General features: G+C 43.7%; 1 protein-coding gene across 2 annotated transcripts in view; it reads right to left on the bottom strand.

The window, feature by feature from the left end:
• Positions 1 to 20356, bottom strand: part of LOC135504678 (metabotropic glutamate receptor 7-like) — a 137838-nt gene that overhangs the window by 48865 nt on the left and 68617 nt on the right. For both annotated transcript variants that reach the window (XM_064923454.1, XM_064923455.1), the window contains exon 2: positions 9807 to 10023. In XM_064923454.1, the coding sequence (XP_064779526.1) occupies positions 9807 to 10023 (217 nt within the window). The remainder of the gene's footprint in view (positions 1 to 9806; positions 10024 to 20356) is intronic.

Genomic DNA, 20356 nt, shown 5'->3' with positions numbered 1-20356 from the left:
CCTATTACACCTATGCATGACAGAATCTCTGACCAAATATATGAAGTCAGCAGGAGAGGACACTATGCCCATGGAGCTGGAGGAACGCGTTCAGGAACAAGCGAGGGAGCTTGACGTTCTCAGCTCCGTCATGGATCACATTGTCCAGAAAATGGATCGCTGGGAGAGACAGGGAGTTTCTCCAGCGCCACCACCACCACAACCGGAATCTCCCGTGAACGTTTTTTCCTCTCCGGAATCGAAGATCCATTTGTCCCTACCTACGGGATACAACGGAGATACTGCCGGCTGCCAGGGTTTCCTCCTTAAGCTGAACTTATATCTAGCCACGGCCTCCCCAGTACCATCTGACCGTGAGAAGAGTTACGCCCTCGTCTCGTGCCTCACCGGGAAAGCCCTGGAATGGGCCAGTGCTGTGTGTAGTAGGGAGCATGCGGCGTTGGACCATTTTGAGGAGTTCACCCGCCAATTCCGGATAGTATTCGATCACCCACCTGAAGGCAAAGCAGCGGGTGAGCTTCTCTATCATCTGAGGCAGGAGACGAGAAGTGCACAGGATTTTGCTTTGGAGTTTAGGACCTTGGCTGCCGGCGCTGGATGGAGCGACAGGGCCCTGATCGACCATTACCGTTGTAGTCTACGCGAGGACGTCCGTCGGGAGCTGGCCAGTAGAGACACCACCCTCACCTTCGACCAGCTGGTGGACATGTCCATCAAGCTGGACAACATGCTGGCTACTCGTGGACGTCTAGATCGGGGTCTGGTTGTTCCATCCTCCCGCACCCTCTCTCCCGAACCTATGGAATTGGGAGGGAGACCGGAGGGGGTTCCCGCTCGAGCACCATTCAAGGTTGCAGAGGGCACACTGCTGGTCAGTGCCGGGTTGGTTCCTCTGGGAATAGAGAGGACAGGCAGGGCATTCTGGCGTCACCCCAGGTGAGTAGGCACCCTTCTCATCCAGAGCCTTCTGCTGTACTAATGTTTGTCTCTGTCTCTTTTCCTGATTTTTCACTGCATTCCCAGTATAAGGCGCTAGTAGATTCAGGTGCGGCTGGGAATTTCATTAATAAGTCTAGCTCATAGTTTAGGGATCCCTATTGTTCCTGTGGATATGCCTTTCCCTATTCATGCCTTAGATAGTTGACCATTAGGGTCAGGGTTTATCAGGGAGGTAACCGCACCTTTGTGTATGATAACGCAGGAGGGTCACAAGGAGAAGATTAGTCTTTTCCTTATTGATTCTCCTGCGTATTCTGTGGTGCTAGGCCTACCCTGGTTAGTTTGTCATAACCCGACTGTTTCTTGGCCACAGAGGGCTCTCATGGGGTGGTCGCGAGAATGCTCAGGTAGGTGTTTAGGAGTTTCCGTTTGTGCTACTACGGTGGAAAGTCCAGACCAGGTCTCCACCGTGCGCATTCCCCCCGACTATGCCGATTTGGCTCTCGCCTTCTGTAAAAAGAAGGCGACTCAATTACCACCCCATCGACAGGGGGATTGTGCGATAGATCTCCTGGTAGACGCTGCATATCCCAAGATTCACATGTATCCCCTGAACACATTCTTATTTTCAAGCGGAGACGGAGGCTATGGAGACATATGTCTCTGAATCCCTGCATCAGGGGTTCATTCAGCCATCCATTTCACCCGTCTCTTCGAGTTTCTTTTTTGTGAAAAAAAAAGGATGGCGGTTTACGCCCGTGCATTGATTATCGAGGTCTTAATAAAATCACAGTGAAAGTTACCCGCTACCTCTGATCAATACGGTTATTGAGTTAATGCACGGGGCACGTTTTTTTTTCTCACAAAATTGGATCTCAGGAGTGCGTACAATCTGGTGCGTATTAAGAAGGGTGATGAGTGGAAGACGGCATTTAGCACCACCTCAGGTCATTATGAGTACCTGGTCATGCAATATGGGTTGATGAATGCTCCATCAGTTTTCCAATCATTTGTAGATGAGATCTTCAGGGACCTGCACGGGCAGGGTGTAGTGGTGTATATCGATGATATTCTGATATATTCTGCTACACGCGCCGAGCATGTGTCCCTGGTGCGCAGGGTGCTTGGTCGCCTGTTGGAGCATGATCTATATGTCAAGGCTGAGAAATGCTTGTTTTTCCAACAATCCATCTCCTTCCTAGGGCATCGGATTTCCACTTCAGGAGTGGAGATGGAGAGCGACCGAATTACAGCCGTGCGTAATTGGCCGACTCCAACCACGGTAAAGGAGTTGCAGCGTTTTTTAGGGTTTTCCAATTACTACCGGAGGTTTATCCGGGGTTTTGGTCAGGTGGCAGCTCCCATTACCTCACTGCTAAAGGGGGGCCCGGTGCGCTTGCAGTGGTCGGCTGAGGCGAACAGGGCTTTTGAGCACCTGAAGACTCTGTTTACCTCGGTGCCTGTGCTGGCTCATCCGGAGCCCTCATTGCCATTCATAGTGGAGGTGGACGCATCCGAAGCTGGGATAGGAGCAGTGCTCTCTCAGCGTTCGGGTACGCCACTGAAGCTTCTGGACTGACCACCGCAATCTGGAGTACATCCGGCAGGCGAAGAGATGAATCCTCACCAGGCAAGGTGGGCCATGTTTTTCACTCGTTTTGTGTTTACTCTTTCTTACAGACCAGGCTCCCAAAACGTTAAGGCAGACGCATTGTCTCGGCTGTATGACACAGAGGAGCGGTCCATGGATCACACTCCCATACTCCCAGCTTCGTGTCTGGTGGTGCCGGGAGTGTGGGAGCTGGACGCGGACATTGAGCGGGCGTCACGTGCAGAGCCTTCTCCCCCTGAGTGTCCAGCTGGTCGTCTGTACGTTCCGTCTGCTGTCCGCGACCAATTGATATATTGGGCTCACATGTCACCCTCCTCTGGTCATCCTGGGATTGGTCGGACGATGCGCTGTCTTGAAGGGAGGTACTGGTGGCCCACTTTAGCTAAGGATGTGAGGATTTATGTTTCTTCCTGCTCGGTGTGCGCCCAGTGCAAGGCTCCTAGACACCTGCCCAGAGGTAAGCTACAACCTCTACCCGTTCCTCAACGGCCATGGTCGCACCTGTCGGTGGATTTTTTGACTGATCTTCCACCTTCACAGGGTTACACCACGATCCTGGTCGTTGTGGATTGGTTTTCAAAGTCCTGTCGTCTCCTCCCTTTCCCGGTCTCCCTACGGCCTTACAAACTGCAGAGGCCCTGTTTACACACGTTTTCCGGCACTATGGGGTGCCTGAGGATATAGTGTCTGATCGGGGTCCCCAGTTCACATCAAGGGTCTGGAAGGCGTTCATGGAGTGTCTGGGGATCTCGGTTAGTCTTACCTCAGGTTTTCACCCCGAGAGTAATGGGCAGGTGGAGAGAGTTAACCAGGATGTGGGTAGGTTTCTGCGGTCTTATTGCCAGGATCGGCCGGGGGAGTGGGCGAAGCTCGTGCCCTGGGTAGAGATGGCTCAGAACTCACTACGTCACTCCTCCACTAACCTTACTCCCTTTCAATGTGTATTAGGGTATCAGCCGGTTCTGGCTCCTTGGCATCAGAGCCAGACCGAGGCCCCTGCGGTGGACAATTGGTTTCGGCACGCTGAGGAAACCTGGGAGGCAGCCCACGTCCACCTTCAGCGTGCCATAAGGCGGCAGAAAATTGGCGCAGACCGTCGCCGCAGTGAGGCCCAATGTTCGCACCAGGGGACAGGGTCTGGCTCTCGACCCGAAACCTGCGCCTTCGCCTGCTCTGCCGGAAGCTGGGTCCGCGGTTTGTGGGGCCGTTTAAAGTGCTGAGGAGAGTGAACGAGGTATGTTATAGGTTACAACTACCCACTCATTACCGTATTAACCCCTCGTTCCATGTGTCTCTCCTCAGGCCGATGGTGGCTGGCCCGCTCCAGGAGGCTGAAGTGCGTGATGTTCCTCCGCCTCCTCTAGACATCGAGGGGGTTCCGGCGTACTCTGTTCGATCCATTTTGGATTCGAGACGTCGGGCGAGGGGCCTTCAGTACCTCGTGGACTGGGAGGGGTACGGGCCGGAGGAGAGATGCTGGGTTCCGATGGAGGACGTGTTAGATCCTTCAATGTTATCAGAATTCCACCGTCTCCATCCGGATCGCCCTGCACCTCGCTCTCCGGGTCGTCCCCGAGCCCGTTGTCGACGCGCAGCTGGAGCCGCGACGTCACCGGTCTTCTAGCCATCATTGATCCTTTTTTCATTTTCCATTGGTTTTGTCTTGTCTTCCCACACACCTGTTGTCAATCCCATTCATTACCTGTTGTGTATTTAACCCTCTGTTTCCCCTCATGTCTTTGTCAGAGATTGTTTTATTGTCAGTGTAGTGTGATTGTTGTATAGGTGCGCGTCGGGTCCTCGTACCCATGTTTGTTTGTTTATGTACATTTAGTGTTGGAGCATACGCCGTGAACTTTATTAAAAGACTCCATTTTACACTCCATTTTACTCTCCTGCGCCTGACTTCCCTGCCACCTATTACACCTATGCATGACAGGCTGTGGGTGAATAATTACAGGAAAACAGAAGACCAAACCAATATGAAACTGTGTCAACAGGGTAGAAGGAACACATAAATACACTTTTCACACTTTGTGACCACAGATGAAAAAGTTGTCCCTTCCCCATTGACTTTTCATTTAACGTCATTATTAGACACACCACAATGGACAGTCAACCAATCAGATCTGGAGACAGGCTACACAAACAAGGAGGATATTGATATTGACAATGAATCATGTTCAGACAGGTCAGTGCTAATGAGTTTGTACAGGATGAAAGGTACTGATTGCTTCCGTGCGTCACTAAATAGGTATTAGATATTTGGCGAGCCGACCGTGACAGTCACCTCAAAGATATGGCCAAAACTTAGTTGGCAATTGTCCTTGAGGGAATATTAACAAGGGCAATCATTTAGCGTAATCCATGGCTGTCTGAATCTTAAATGAAGGGCCTGTAATATGACCTAATTTACTCCTGTCAAGAGTTAAAGGTCATCTTTAAATGTCGTCCCGTAGCTCTGTTGTGCTGAGGAAAACACTGGTGCTGGAGGAGAGACGGCAGCCACCATTTTGTGAGAAGAAAAACAAACAATAAGTTTGACAGATTTTTTGTCATCCTCGGCACACATTCAACAGCTAATTATGTAAATATAAAAATCAAATCATATCTTATTAAACCTATAACCTATTATACCTTAATTGCATTCCGTGCGCTGGAGCAGATGTGAGAGCATGGGCCAACCTTTTCCAGAGGTTACTGTACTCATATAGAGTAAATGGACATTATTGTGCACCTGAAGACACACCATAGTTAGAACTAGATGATGAGCGGCAGTCTGGTTTGGTCCCGAGTTAACACCCAGGCTTCTCTATCCAAACCAATTAAAATTTATCTGACTCAAGCACTCCTAATATCAGCTAACCTTTCCAACATTGGGTTGGTTTCCCTGAGTAGACAGAGAAATGGGAGGAATCTCCTAATTGGTCATCTGCTCAGGCTCATTACTTTGATATAAACAGCTTTGAGCTTGCAGAAGAGAAACCACACCTCCATCTGTTTACTGGGCTACATCTAAAAAGAGCTCCATCTAAAGGACTACTTCCCAGCTCTCCCTCTCTCCTCCATCCCCCTCTTACTATCCCCACAGCAGCAGCCATAGACAGAATTAGAAAATATTGCTGATTCCCAGACAATATATCTCTACAAAGACAGTTAGGATGGCTCCTGTAATCCCCATAAGTGGACAGAACAAAAATGCAGAGCTCCTTTTGTAGCTTGTTAAATGCTTGGGGATTGGGCTCTCCTGTTAAAATGAAAAGGGCAGTCTGCTATTGTGGTGCATCTGTGGAGCTGTAGCAGCAGAGACAGAGGCAGCAGTAGCAGCAGCCGAAGGGTACAGCTCCATTTCAGCACCGATATTCAACATGATTCTTCAGGGCTCTAGGGGTGCTTATGCCACTGCTACAAACGAGGTTTACTTTTTGGGAAACTGTCTATGTGCCTGTCTATCTGTCGCTGGGTATTACATGTAATAAAGATTAATTCACCATAACATGTAGATCTAGATTTTAGGGGCATTAAGAATATGCTTGTCACTGTCACAGCGTGTATGGGAAGCAGAGGCCACACTTGAAGCTGGAAGCGGACAGAGACATGGGTCATGGCAGACAGCCACTGATGAAGATAAGCAGCTTTTTGAGTGGTTTTCCTTTCTGAGCACCAGGCTTGAACATGCTGTGAGGACTAGACTGCCCCGAAGGCTGTAGACTGGCTGTGTGCTGTGCAGCCAAGGCTAAATTATTGAATGACTTGCAGAATTCCTCGTCAGTCGGCCAAGATGGGAAATCCAGGCAGAGCCATCAGAGCCAGAAGTCTACTGCCAGAACTCTGTGCTGTGGGTCTGAGTGCCTTCACCTGCCACTGGCAGAGTGTCTTATCTCTGGACATGAAAGAGAGAGAGCTCTCCATTCACACAGCAGACACTGGAATAAAGAGCAGTGCAATGTCTCTTTTGGAGAAGGAAATTATAACTCAGAGATAAATGCAGGGGATATCATAGAGTGGAGTGTTTTACTCATCACACTGCTTTATGTGGCAAATTCAAATCTTACATATAGGACATTCTAATTATTTGTTTTTTTGTGAAATTAGAATCCTATGACATTTCAATGTGCACAATACTTAATTTATATTAGGATGGACCTACTGGTTGGTATCTACATTAAACACCCTCCCCCCATTCCAACCTGATGCTCCACATTTCCCACTTTGCTACTCAAAAATTTCTATGGTTCAAAAATATTTTGAAAATCTGAGAAGGCAGATGCTGTTTTCCATTTTCTCCTTAACGTTGCGTTAATATATCACAGATATGATTTAATTCAACAGGCTTCTGCTAGGTCTGGGCTACGTGCCACAGGTTGTGTGCTGCATTAACAGCTTCAAGTATTCATCCCCATATCCCAAAATGGAGGGGGGGGGATTATACCTTGGCTTTTCAGGAAACTCCCCTGAAATCCGGGAGGTTCCTAAAGGACTCAACACCCTCCCTACCCATTTTGCTCTGACCCCACCCCCGAGGGGGGATCCATAATTCTCCAATTCTATTTATCACCCCCAGAGCAGAGGCAGAACTACTACAGGCTCCCTCCACTACCACTTTATCCCCAATGAAGCTCCTCCCAATGCAGCTCAAGTGGGAGCCCTGCAGGAATGGAATGCCATTCCTACTCTGTACATGTGAGCCCCTTCCTTCATTCCTTCCTGATACCATATTCCATTCCACTGTCATGTTCACCCTAGAAGAGAGATGGGATGGCTGCAGGAGCACACTGTTCCAGTTTAAAAGGCTCATCTTACGAGAACACATCAAGCTTTAGGTCAAATACTGAGGGCAAGCCAGTGAAGTCACGTCTCACTGCAATATATTCAGAGTGTAAATTGACAGGTTTTTCTCAGTTCAAATAAGTGACATGAAAACACGTCTGTGGCAGCATACTGCAATTCATTTAAGAGTGATGTCTGTGGGAGTATCTACTCCTCAAACACCCTTGCATGAGTCTGTTTATCAAAGAGGAAAAACAAACTCCATTGCTCCAGACCCAAGCTGAGGAAAACTAGATGAATCTTCCCTTGCTACACTTCTAAAGAAAAGACAACTCATTCACATAACTTAGCGTAGCAGCCGTAGAAAGACATCTGAGATGAGTCCCCGCGTCCATTTTTCAGGGGAAACGGAAGTTAGAATGAAAAAACTGTACATCGGTTACGAGGAGAGTGCATTCGCATGGAACTGAGAGGGTGGAAGACTACCCAAACAAGGGGGAAAAAGGAGAGTGGAAAACAGAAGAGATCAATACGAGCTGACCATCAATCTAGTCTCTACTCAGGGTAATGGGCGGCCATATTGCATTAGTCCGGTGGATGCTTGAAGTGGTGAAGTGAGAATGCTACTAATGCATCTGACATTTTACTCTCACCAAAAGAATAAGGAGCCCACAAAACATCTCATGGCCCTACAGATCAACTCAAACAATATACTGTCGTGTATTTAGGTCTGAATGTTGTTGTTGAAGCACCACTGCTGCTTCAGTGCAGATACAGTATGTTGCTTGATGTTATAAATATACAGAGTTATGTCATAATCTTAATCAATTATTGTATTCAAATCACAATGCCTAGAGTTTGCAAGGGCTTCCATTGAGGTAAATGATTCCTATTTGATTTGTATGGGAATACAGAACATTCCCTGACTGTAGCTCAATTGTAATGTATGAGTCAACAATAACAGCAATATTCTATCATTTCTAACCCCTTTGTCTGTGTCACGCCCTGGCCATAGTTTACTTTGTATGTTTCTATGTTTTGGTTGGTCAGGATGTGATCTGAGTGGGCATTCTATGTGGGATGTCTTGTTTGTCTATTTCTGTGTCTGGCCTGATATGGTTCTCAATCAGGGGCAGGTGTTAGTCATTGTCTCTGATTGGGAACCATATTTAGGTAGCCTGGGTTTCACTGTGTGTTTGTGGGTGATTGTTCCTGTCTCTGTGTTTTGCACCAGATAGGGCTGTTTAGGTTTTCACACGTTTGTTATTTTATTTCGTGTATAGTCTCTCTATTGAAATAAAATGAATCACAACCACGCTGCATTTTGGTCCGCTCCTCCTTCTACAGACGAAAGCCGTGACAGTCTGTGATATTTTTTAATTCAAGACAATAACATCAATAACATAATTTTGCCGACTCTATGCTGAGACACAAACACCAGTGAAGGAAATACAACGGAGAGAAAACAATCTGGTAGCTGCAGACCCACCGTGTGCATTGGAGGATGTAACAAGCTGAAATATAAACCCAGCCAAAATAACCCACTAAATCATCCAGACTTTTCTTCCCAATTCCATCTCAGTGTTCTACAGAGGCTCCTCCTGCAGCTGTTCTCTCCAGTGCCCCAGCAGCCTCTTAAAGTTTTAATGAGTGATCAGACTACACATGAACGTGCACAGATTAAATATTCATGTCCGCTGGACTTCTGATCATCGCCCATGGGATATCATTAGCTCTCTCCCTTTCATAGGTTGGCATACACTAGCATCACTCCTCGGTACCAAAGTTCGGAGATTGGTCGACAGGGATCCAGCAAGTAGGTGCAAATTACAGGAAATGGATTGGGATCTATAGAGATCAAGATGAGAATCAGGAAGTTCCCTTGGTACAGCACTATTGCCAGGGGAGGAGTTGTATGAATGCTGAACTGTGGATTATGGAGTGTAATTTCTTAGGCCAGATTATGAAATATGTAATCCTTTCTTAAAGCAGCACCTGTCACTTGGATGGAAATGGAATTGAGTTAACCCACACAACAAATATTGCCAGCACCCACAGAACAAACTCTTATATTGTTAGAACATATTTTACCCTAGGACACTCACAGAACTGAATGTCACTCACAGAGCTTGAAGTCACTATGTTAATTGTTGTCAAGCTAATTAATATTTCTTAATTTATTACAAAATATAATTGTCAGCATGGCATTTACAGCAAATTGTAGGTCCATAGTGATCCTAGATGGACAAAACAGCCTCCCCCTCACCCCCCGCCCCCTCTCCTCTCCAGCCTTTCAGTGTACTGCTCATCTCAAAACACTCACCTGTCGGTATTGGACCCTGGGTAAAAAAGGCTTAAAGAGGAACAACACTGCTCTAACTGTAATTGACGGCTACAGCACTTTGAGAAATAAATCCCAAACTAAATCGTGCCATAGTATCTTATCATTTACAGTAACATTTCCACTACTACTTCCATAACTCACCAGCCTCCTTGGAGATCTGTTGGAAGGTTTCCACACCCTTCTCTCCGTAGCTGCCCTCAGAGGCCACAGTGGACACGTAGGTCCAGCCCAGGGCTCTGATGATGTCCACCATGGCTTGGACTTGGAATGAGTCTGGAGGAACCACCCGAGAGAAGAAGTCATAGTGCCTGTCATCACTCAGCTCCGGGGCCGTGGAGGCGTAGCTGATCTGAGGGATCTGATTGGAGGACAGAGCGGAAGCGATGTTTACTCCTCTATTGTTTAAGAGGGTGCAGCAACAGTATACATTATTCAACCCTATTCATTATATTTCTGTCTGCAACGTTCTGAATATTTTACCTCACTAAATACGCCTGACTAAATACACTTATTATTGGTGGTAGATGACGTGAGTTCCAAACAGACAGACAGTGAAAACCACTTTGAGACCTAGTAAAAAGCACTGTATAAAAGCAATTCATTATCATCATTATTACTATTAAGCTATTTATCATCATTTGAGATGTTCCCGGTTCCCTACAATTATCACAGACAGCTTGGCTCATCATACCTCCGGTTGACTTTACAGGTGACGTGTAGCTAATTGAAATATCATGTGAAAAGAAAGGATATAACCCAGACACTTGCCGTGTCCGAATACCCATACTTGCGTCATAAATACTCACGTTTAAGTATGTGGAAAAAATCAGTTTAATAGTATGCAACATTTAGAAAATCAAGTATACTTTATATGCCCGGATGTCATACTCTTTTCGGCTTTGACAACAGCTGATCTATTAAATATGGGGATGCACTACCGAAATCAACGAATAACAGAAAACTACGCAATCGCGCATGACACATTCTCAGTATGTGAAAATGTAGTATGTGAATTTTCAAATATCTAGTATGGTTTAAATGCCAGGATGTTATACTCATTTAGGCTCTTCTTCTATTAGAATTTGATGCACACATTTGCATAATGCATTGGAAGTGGTGGGCTTCCAGTGATAGGCCCTAGCTCTTTTCAAGTAGCCAAACCACAAGTAGGCTACGAGCTTCTGCGGTGGTGTTCAAATGTAGACTAAATAGTTATTGTTCTCCTTAAAATGATCATGAGTATTGCATCGTAGGCTACTGTAAATCTTTGAAAACAGAAGTCATTTTTTTTTTCAAAGTGGATTTCTGTTTTCTCATTGAAAAGTGTTTTTATTCTCCTGGCCTTCGTCAGAGATTTGAAACAAAATACTACACTTTTATTTGTGGATATGGATTGTTAAAGTTTTGTAGTACAGGATACCTATTTAATTATTTAATGTATGGATCAAACCTAAGCAGTCATTCTGGTCTCGTTACCAAAGATCAGTGCTTTAGTTTATTATGTACAGTAGCTATCCAGCGGTTCTGAATTTGCGATCCACTTGTCCATGTGTTTCTGTGCAATAGCCTTTTGATTTGAACATTTAAACGTTTTGGTGAGTGCACTGACTATTTGATGTAAATTATACATGTTACAGCACTTTGGTTCCACTAATAAATATTTTGAAATGTAACCAAATTACCTGTTTCTGTCTTCAGTCTGTTGTAAATTGGCTACAGTATTGGTTGAATGTGATAGTCTGACTATAACTAGCCTATAGGCCTATAACTCCATTCCTTCTCAGAGTTTAGAGAAATTCATTGAATTGTAAATGAGCTATTATCAAGCTGGTTATTGTGGTACATGTCTGTTGATTTTGGAAAAACCCACCCGCACTCGGCCCCGCCCCACCTACTCAGGCAGTCAGGAGCCGCTATTGCGTTGCGTACTGCATACTTTTTTACAAAACAGTACGTGCTAAATAGTATGCGACGATGAGTACATAGTATGCACTTTAAGTATGTATACTCCAGTATGAGTATTCGGGAAATGGACACTGTTATCTCCTTATCTATACTCACCCCTCCTCACCGGTCCACAGTGGAATCATGATAATAATGAGTGTTCAGCAGCTACCTTGCATCACTCAGGTGGGCTGAGAGCAACACATTGATGTGGTTGTGTTACCCCATCACACCATCTAACCTAAGCCACTGTATAAATGCCATCCATTCTCATTAGGCTGACCAGAAGCAGCTGGACACTGGGAAAACAGGAGAATGAGGACACAGCAGCCCACTGATTCGGATTCCACAGCCCTGCCTCACACAGCACTGAGTGTGAGATATAGTTGGATCCACAACTCAAAGGGGGTCAACTACATGAAGCAGACAAATAGGGGAACGGGAGGTCATGTTCAAGATAACTTAGTAAGTGTTGAATGGCCAAACGTACACGGAAGTACAAAATCAGTTGTAGTTTTAAGTCAATTACACAAATTCATAGGAAGGAATACTGTCAGATGTTAGTAGCTGAACCACTTCAGCACTCGCCAGAATTGAGTGTTCTGGGTCAAAAGGATGAGAAGGCAAAGTAATGGGAAAAGCAAACTAAAAATATTTGCATTTAAAACACACGTGGGCTCACACACATCATCTCTCTCTCACCTTATTCCTCTCTCTCTCTCTCTCTCTCTCTCTCTCTCTCTCTCTCTCTCTCTCTCTCTAAAAGTATCTATTTTCAGTGTTTGATAGGATCTGTATCTCATCAATGTTGTTGTTGTTATAATGTGATGCACTCTGGCTCCCCAAAGGTCTTATATAGGTCTGATAGATTGTTGAGTCAGATCCCATCTTTCAGGAACAGGGCTTGAAAAAAAAAATGTGTTCTCTCCTGAGCTTTTTGCTGCAGGGAACGATTTAAGAATCAGAAAGAGGGTTGTGTGTTATTTCGGGAGCACAACCTTGATTTCCTCCATGTCTCTTGGCCTGTTGATATAATTATTCCACACCACTTATTCTGGGTCTAGGAATGTGTTAATCATTCCATCACAATAATTTACTTTTCCAGAGCATGCTTTTTAATTAGCACTTTGACCTCCCTCTGAATAAAAGGGCTAAACCTTGAATCAGTAAATTCATGAAAGTGAGACAAAGAGCTTCCCACATTACTACTTCTATGAGACGCAGTGGGTATAAACGGTCTGTGATTAGGATTTCACACCTTTGCACCTCTCTCTGCGCCAGCTAATGGACTACAAATTAAGCGAGATGCATGCTTGTAATAAAAAACAACTGTTAATGGTTTTAAAAACAATTCTTATACACGCAACAGTTGGACAATGGATGTAGACTTCAGACATTTTGAATTTGTAAATCCATCAAATATTGACTGAATTATTATTAAAGCATAAAAAATAAAAAATAAACATTTTAATGCCATGGATAAATAATGGATTTCAGGGATTTTGTGTCGGAATTCAGGTATTATATTTACTGTAACATTTCAAATGTGTTCTTAGAATGCACTCATATATACATGTTCTAATGGTATCAGGTGTTCTTTGAATGTTTTGTGTTTAAATGAAGAAAATAATGTGTCCCTCATTTGCAACAATACACTGGCTGGATTTACATATAAAGACATTAAACAAAAAGGGGTGGAACACATGATCTTTCTTGGCCCACAGTACCAGCACTCACCTGCACTGTCTAGGCTGCTTCATTAATTACTGTTGTTGTCATGTTCTGTTGCATAATTCAACAAGTGTGCCAATAGCAGGATACCCTAAGATCAAAAATCAACATGCTTGGCTCTAGATTACACACAACACATCTACAGTATATATACTTTACATTGTCTGCGTTGATCAGACATAATATCACTATAATCTGAGTGTTAATTTGCCGAAGTTGCTTTCATTTCAGCGCATCTTTATACATTTCAACTGTATTAAATGATACATTTTTTAAATTTCACAAAAAAACGACCACCCATCAGATTAAAGCTATCTTTCTTCTCTTTCGTGTGATGGTAGTATTGAGATGATGCGTTAAATCACCGACGGAAGCTTTAGCGTTTTTACAAATGCAACAGAAAGACAATGTATTCTATTGAGTCCATTTTGGCCATTACTGAAATGTGTTTGACAGGTCATTACAGTATTTCTAAGGTCATAACAACGAAAAAAATGACAGGCACAAGCAAGAGTATAAAAGAGTTGCAAAAGTAAAAATAAAGCAATCAATTCAGCAAGATCTAAGTGACAAGATGGCTGAAAAAGAGACAGATCTTCATATAGGCGGGGAATGCGCGTTGCTAAATGTACATCTACTGTATGAAATAGAGGGATTCAATTACAATCATTTGGAGCATTAGTACTTCCTCCTCCGTGTATCATGGGAGCAAAAGATAAACTTGTATTATGCTTGTCACTATTCTGCTTCATCAAGTCAAGCAGATTTTCTTTAACAATAAGCTTTGTAACTCTCCCATTGATCAGACTGTTCTGAGCGCTCTTTCTATTAGAGGTGTTTTCAATAGATTTTGCATTCTCAATATTGCATCCGTCTCCAATTTCCCATGAATTACCTGCACTAACCAATAGAAAATAAACAGCATACTCTAAAATACTCAATCCACCTCCTGCCCTTGCTGATGTCTGACTGTGATAAGATGACTCATAGGGTCTCTACAGTACAGTTGACCCTGTTGCACATAACAATGCATAATCACATTTCTCCATTCTCTCAGTCCCACCAGAGATAAGGTAGTGTAGAGATTGCCTCCCATGCAGGTAGTTTAGACCAGGGGTGGGCAACTCTGTTCCTGGAGTCACGCAGGCACTGCAGGATTTTGTTCCAACTCAGCACCACACAGGGCCAACTGAGCTAATTGATCAATTCAGTGATTGCCTACATTCAACTCACCTGGTCTTCCAGGTTGGTTAGAACAAAAACATGAAGTGCCTGCGACACTCTACGTCTAGGGTTGCCTACCCCTGGTCTAGACCATAACCCAGGCACAATTAACATCTAAATGAATTGAACATGAGAATTTGAACTCAGGCCCAGAAGCGAGGAAAAAAAGAAGATTAACAATGCCCCCTTTTCAGCATCACAATTACCCCGAGCTGATGTCATCTGCACTATGGATCAGAGTTAGGATTGCTATGGGTAATCGCTTGGCTTGCTCTTAAATGTATCTTGGCTGACAGGATCAATGAAAGGAAAACACAGAAGTCTGTTATAGGGAACACTTTTATTGATTTACCAACGCAAAGTGCTGCCTACCTCTCTGAATAAGAATCTAAAAAGAGAAAAGGAAGGGTGAGGAGAGAGGGGGTAGCTGAGAGAGAGTGAGCTGAAAGAGAGATAAAGTGGGAGAGAGCTGGGAGTGAAAACGAAGCAACGAGATAAAGAGCAAAAGAGAGAAGGAGAGCTGAGAACGGTGCGACAGGTACAGAAGAGATGGAAATAAAGGAAGAGAGAGGTCCAATTGGATTACGGACATTAAATGAGATTTTTCAACCGGTGCGTTTATAAGGAAAGGTGACTAAGTGGGGTTACTGTGTAAAGGTTAGACCCGTTTACTTCAGAAGGAATGTGGTGTGAAGTAAATTAGTGCGGCTTGCCCTTTCCACTGTTATTTCACATACTGCTGGCAACAAAGCAACGAGGTGGACATTTCTAAAGACTTTAGCCGTTACGTTGGGAAAACATTTGTATTGACTGAATATAGAGTCACATCCAGAATTATTGGCATCCTTGATAAAGATACTGTACAGAATACTGTACAGCTGCTACAGAAACATGCTCCAATGAGCTGTTCTGGTTCACACAAGCCAGATAAAGATAAAGATGAGCAAAGAAAACTGTATAAAATAAATCATACAAATTATGAACTATATCATATGCTCCTAAAATTGGTGAATTATATTATTTTACATTCATGCAATTTGCACAGAGAAAGATATTATTTTGGTTGGCTGTTCCACTGGATGTCAGAAGGTGAATTCACCAATTTGTAAGTCGCTCTGGATAAGAGCGTCTGCTAAATGACTTAAATGTAATGTAATGTAAATGTGTTAAAACTATTGCCACTTGCAAGGAAAACAGCACAGCCTTTTTCTAATATGTTTTATTAAATTGAAGAACACAGTGGGAGGGATCTTAGAACAGTCCTTCATACAGAATCTTTCAGTCTGCTCTTATGGACTGCCCACTTCAATTAAAACCATCAACGGGGTTCAAGTCTGGAGGCTGAGATGACCATTGCAAAATGTAGATTTTTTGGGGGGCAATTAGCAATTTCTTTGTGGATTTTAATGTGGGCTTGAGGTTATTATCTTGCTTGAAGGTCCACTTGCGGCCAAGTTTCAGTCTCCTGGCAGAGGCAACCAGTTTTTTCGCTAAAATGTCCTGGGACATGGTAAAGTTCATGATGTTGTTTACCATAACAAAGGCTCCAGAACCAGTGGAAGCAAAACATCCCTATTAGAGTGCCTTGCAAAAGTATTCATCCCCCTTGGTGTTTTTCCTATTTTGTTGCATTACAACCTGTAATTTAAATTGATTTTTATTTGGATTTCATGTAATGGACATACACAAAATATTCCAAATATGGCACCACAACAAATCTGCCAAGAGAGGGCTGCCCACCTAAACTCAAGAACCAGGCAAGGAGGGCATTAATCAGAGAGGCAACAAAGAGACCAAAGAAACCCTGAAGGAGCTGCAAAGCTCTACAGTGGAGATTGGAGTATCTGTGCATAGGACCACTTTAAGCCGTACACTCCACAGAGCTGGGCTTTATGGAAGAGTGACAGAAAAAAGCCATTGTTTAAAGAAAAAAATAAGTAAACACGTTTGGTGTTCGCCAAAAGGCATGTGGGAGACTCCCCAAACATATGGAAGAAGGTACTCTGGTAAGATGAGACTAAAATTGAGCATTTACACAGGGAAATTCTTGAGGGAAACCTGTTTAGGTCTTCCAGAGATTTGAGACTGGGATGAAGGTGTCACGCTCTGATGTGTTTCACCTGTTGCTGTGATTGTCTCCATCCCCTCTAGTTGTCGCTTATTTTCCCCAGTGTATTTATCCCTGTGTTTCCTGTCTCTCTGTGCCAGTTTGTCTTGCATGTTAGTCAAGTCAACCAGCGTGTTTTTCCCATACTCCTTTTGCTATTCTCTTTTTGATAGTCTTCCTGGTTTTCACCCCTGACTGACTCTGGAATACTTTCCTGCCTGCTTGATCATCCTGTCTGCCCTGACCTTGATTCTGCCTGCCCTTCTGTACTCTGAACTGGTTCTGACCTTTTTGCCTGTCCATGACCATTCATTTGCCTTACCCTACTGGATTAATAAATATTGTAAGACTCCAACCATCTGCCTCCTGTGTCTGCATCTGGGTCTCGCCTTGTGTCATGATAGGAGGTTCACCTTCCAGCAGGACAACGACCTTAAGCATACTGCTAAAGCAACACTCAGGTGGTTTAAGGGGAAACATTTAAATGTCTTGGAATGGCCTAGTCAAAGCCCAGACCTCAATCCAATTGAGAATCTGTGGTATGACTTAAAGATTGCTGTACACCAGCAGAACCCATCAACCTTGAGGGAGCTGAAGCAGTTTTGCCTTAAAGAATGGGCAAAAATCCCACTGGCTAGATGTGTCAAGCTTAAAGAGACATACCCCAAGAGACTTGCAGCTGTAATTGCTGCAAAAGGTGGCTCTACAAAGTATTGACTTTGGAGGGGTGAATAGTTATGCATGCTGAAGTTTCCAGTTTTTTTCATATTTCTTGTTTGTTTCACAATAAAAAAATATTTTGCATCTTCAAAGTGGTAGGCATGTTGTGTAAATCAAATGATACAACCCCCCCCCAATTCCTAATTCCAGGTTGTAAGCAACAAAATTGGAAAAAATACCACGGGGGTGAATACTTTCGCAAGCCACTGTACATCAAAGATCCACCACCATATTTTACAGTACGTTATTTTCTGCATAGGCATCCTTCTTTCGACGCCAAACCCACCACTGGTGGGTGCGTGGCTAAAGAGCTCTATTTTCATTTAATTTGATCATAGCACCGGTTCTAATCAAAGTGCCAATGCCATTTTGCAAACTCATTTGCGTTTACATTTGCTGGTTGCTCGCAATAAAGATTGTTTTTCTGTCAACCCTTCTAAAGAGCTTATTGGAATGGTGGTTGAGTTTATTTATTCATTTGGAGACTTGGTGACCCATAGGGCGGCGCACAATTGGCCCAGCGTCATCCGGGTTAGGCCGTCATTGTAAATAAGAATTTGTTCTTAACTGACTTGCTCGTTAAATTAAAGGTTAAATAAGATTAAACAAAGTTCGGTATTTCTCCTACTTGGGCAGTTGGATTTTTCTTCTACTCCTTAATTGCTGCCCTGATAGTGGTATTCCGGGTTTAAAAAAAAAAGAAATATTCATTGCCTGATTTATGAAAATAAACTAGATTTGAAGATTTGTCTCTTTGTTTGTGAGTTCTTTGCCTTTTCCCATGGTGATGGATGACAAAGGGATTTTATAGGAAGTCATGTAAGGCCACAGTACAGTTCCTTAAGCTGAGGTTCATTTTAAAAAGTAGAACGCTCATGCAGATGTAATTTTATTTTTAAGAATCTTTTGACACCTATCTTTTTGAGAGAAAAAACAACATTACTTTTATTAAAACAAAAATCTCTTTCTCTGAGCAATTGTATTAATATAAAATTCTATAATTTTCCAATTTTTGTACGCATAAGATATAGCTCAGAATTTGCATTATTTATTGCATAGTATTTTTTGCTATTGAGATGCTATTGAGACCACACTACTACCCTGTATGAGCCAAGGACTACATGCTTTCTGGTAAGTTTTGATTACATTACTGGGTGGGGTGAATATATTTCATATGACATACATGATTTTTTGTTAACTACTAAATAGTAGCCTACAGGGAAGTGTGTTTGAATAATGTATAACGTAACAATTTCTGCTAGTTAGTTTTAGGTACCATGTGGGTTTTCGCTTGCTATTTCTGAATGTTCTTCGCCCAGAATACACCCCTCCAACCAGACATGCTTTATCTACTCATTTGCTGGATGCAGAGTTCAACAGAGTTCAAGTGGTCAAGCAAATCCAATATCCGTGGGCAAGGAATAATTAACTACATCATCTACACCCCTCAACCAGTATTCTACAAGATCACAGACACAAGGGACAACAGACACACCGGTCTCTACATTGCAGATGAGCTGAAGGCAGTCATCATTGACCTTGGTCCACAGAAGGTATCTGCACTGGTGACAGACAATGCTGCCAACATGAAGGCTGCTTGGTCTAAAGTGGAGGAGTCCTACCCTCACATCACACCCACTGGCTGCGCTGCTCATGCATTGAATCGGCTCCTCAAGGACATCATGGCACTGAAAACAATGGATACACTCTGCAAGAGAGCCAAGGAAATTGTTAGGTATGTTAAGGGTCATCAAGTTATAGCATCAATCTACCTCACCAAGCAAAGTGAGAAGAATAAGAGCACCACATTGAAGCTGCCCAGCAACACCCATTAGGGTGGTGCTGTCATCATGTTTGACAGTCTCCTGGAGGGGAAGGAGTCTCTCCAAGAAATGACTATATCACAGTCTGTTGATATGGACAGCCCCATCAAGAGGATCCTCTTGGATGATGTATTATGGGAGAGAGTGGTAAAACAGCCTGAAACTCCTGAAACCTATAGCTTTACGCATTGCATGGATTGAAGAAGACAATGCCATCCTGTCTGATGTTTAAACTCTGCTTTCAGATGTAAGAGAAGACATTATGCCCTGCCCACATCACTGTTGCTCCAAGCAGAGGAAACTGCAGTTCTGAAATACATCAAAAAGCATGAAGACTTCTGCCTGAAGCCCATACACGCCGCAGAATACATGTTGGACCCCAAGTATGCTGGTAAGAGATCAACAAGGCCTATGGTGTCATCACTACTGTGTCTCGCCACCTTGGCCTGGATGAGGGCAAAGTTCTTGGCAGTCTTGTGAAGTACACTTCCAAGCAAGGGCTTTGGGATGGAGATGCAATATGGCAGACATGCCAACATATTCAGCCACCTGGTGGAAGGGACTTTGTGAATCTGAGGCTTTTTCCCCTGTTGCCTCCATCATCTTCAAATCCCACCAACATCAGCCACATCAGAGTGCAACTGGTGCTTGTTTGGGAACACACACACCAAAGCACGCAACAGGCTGACCAATACAAGGGTTGAAACATTGGTGGCCATCCGGGCAAATTTGAGTCTTTTTGAGCCTGACAAGGAGCCATCCTCAACAAGGTTGGAAAGTAACTGTGAAGATGAGGCCTCAGAGTCTGATGTTCAAGAGGTGGTCATTGAGGAGGTCCAGGGAGAAGACATGGAAGCCTGAGATGCTGGCAACCAAAGCTTTATAGACTCTCATTTTACAGATGTATGTTGAAAACTTTTTGGGGAGATGCGATGGATCGTTGGGGATCATTCAATATTCCCTTTCTTTTGTTGTTCAGTGAAATTATCCCATGTGAAGAGTCAACTCATTTAATTCAAGTTAAATTCATAACTAAATAGTTTTTTATTATTTCTATTGGAAGGAGTTAATCATTTGCAATTATGTCTACTTACGATAAGGTAAAATGTTTATGTTTCTGTCTCCATATGATATGGTAATCC

This window comes from Oncorhynchus masou, chromosome 18 (genome assembly GCF_036934945.1).
Source record: "Oncorhynchus masou masou isolate Uvic2021 chromosome 18, UVic_Omas_1.1, whole genome shotgun sequence".
NCBI lineage: Eukaryota > Metazoa > Chordata > Actinopteri > Salmoniformes > Salmonidae > Oncorhynchus > Oncorhynchus masou.
This window is presented reverse-complemented; position numbering and strand designations above follow the sequence as displayed.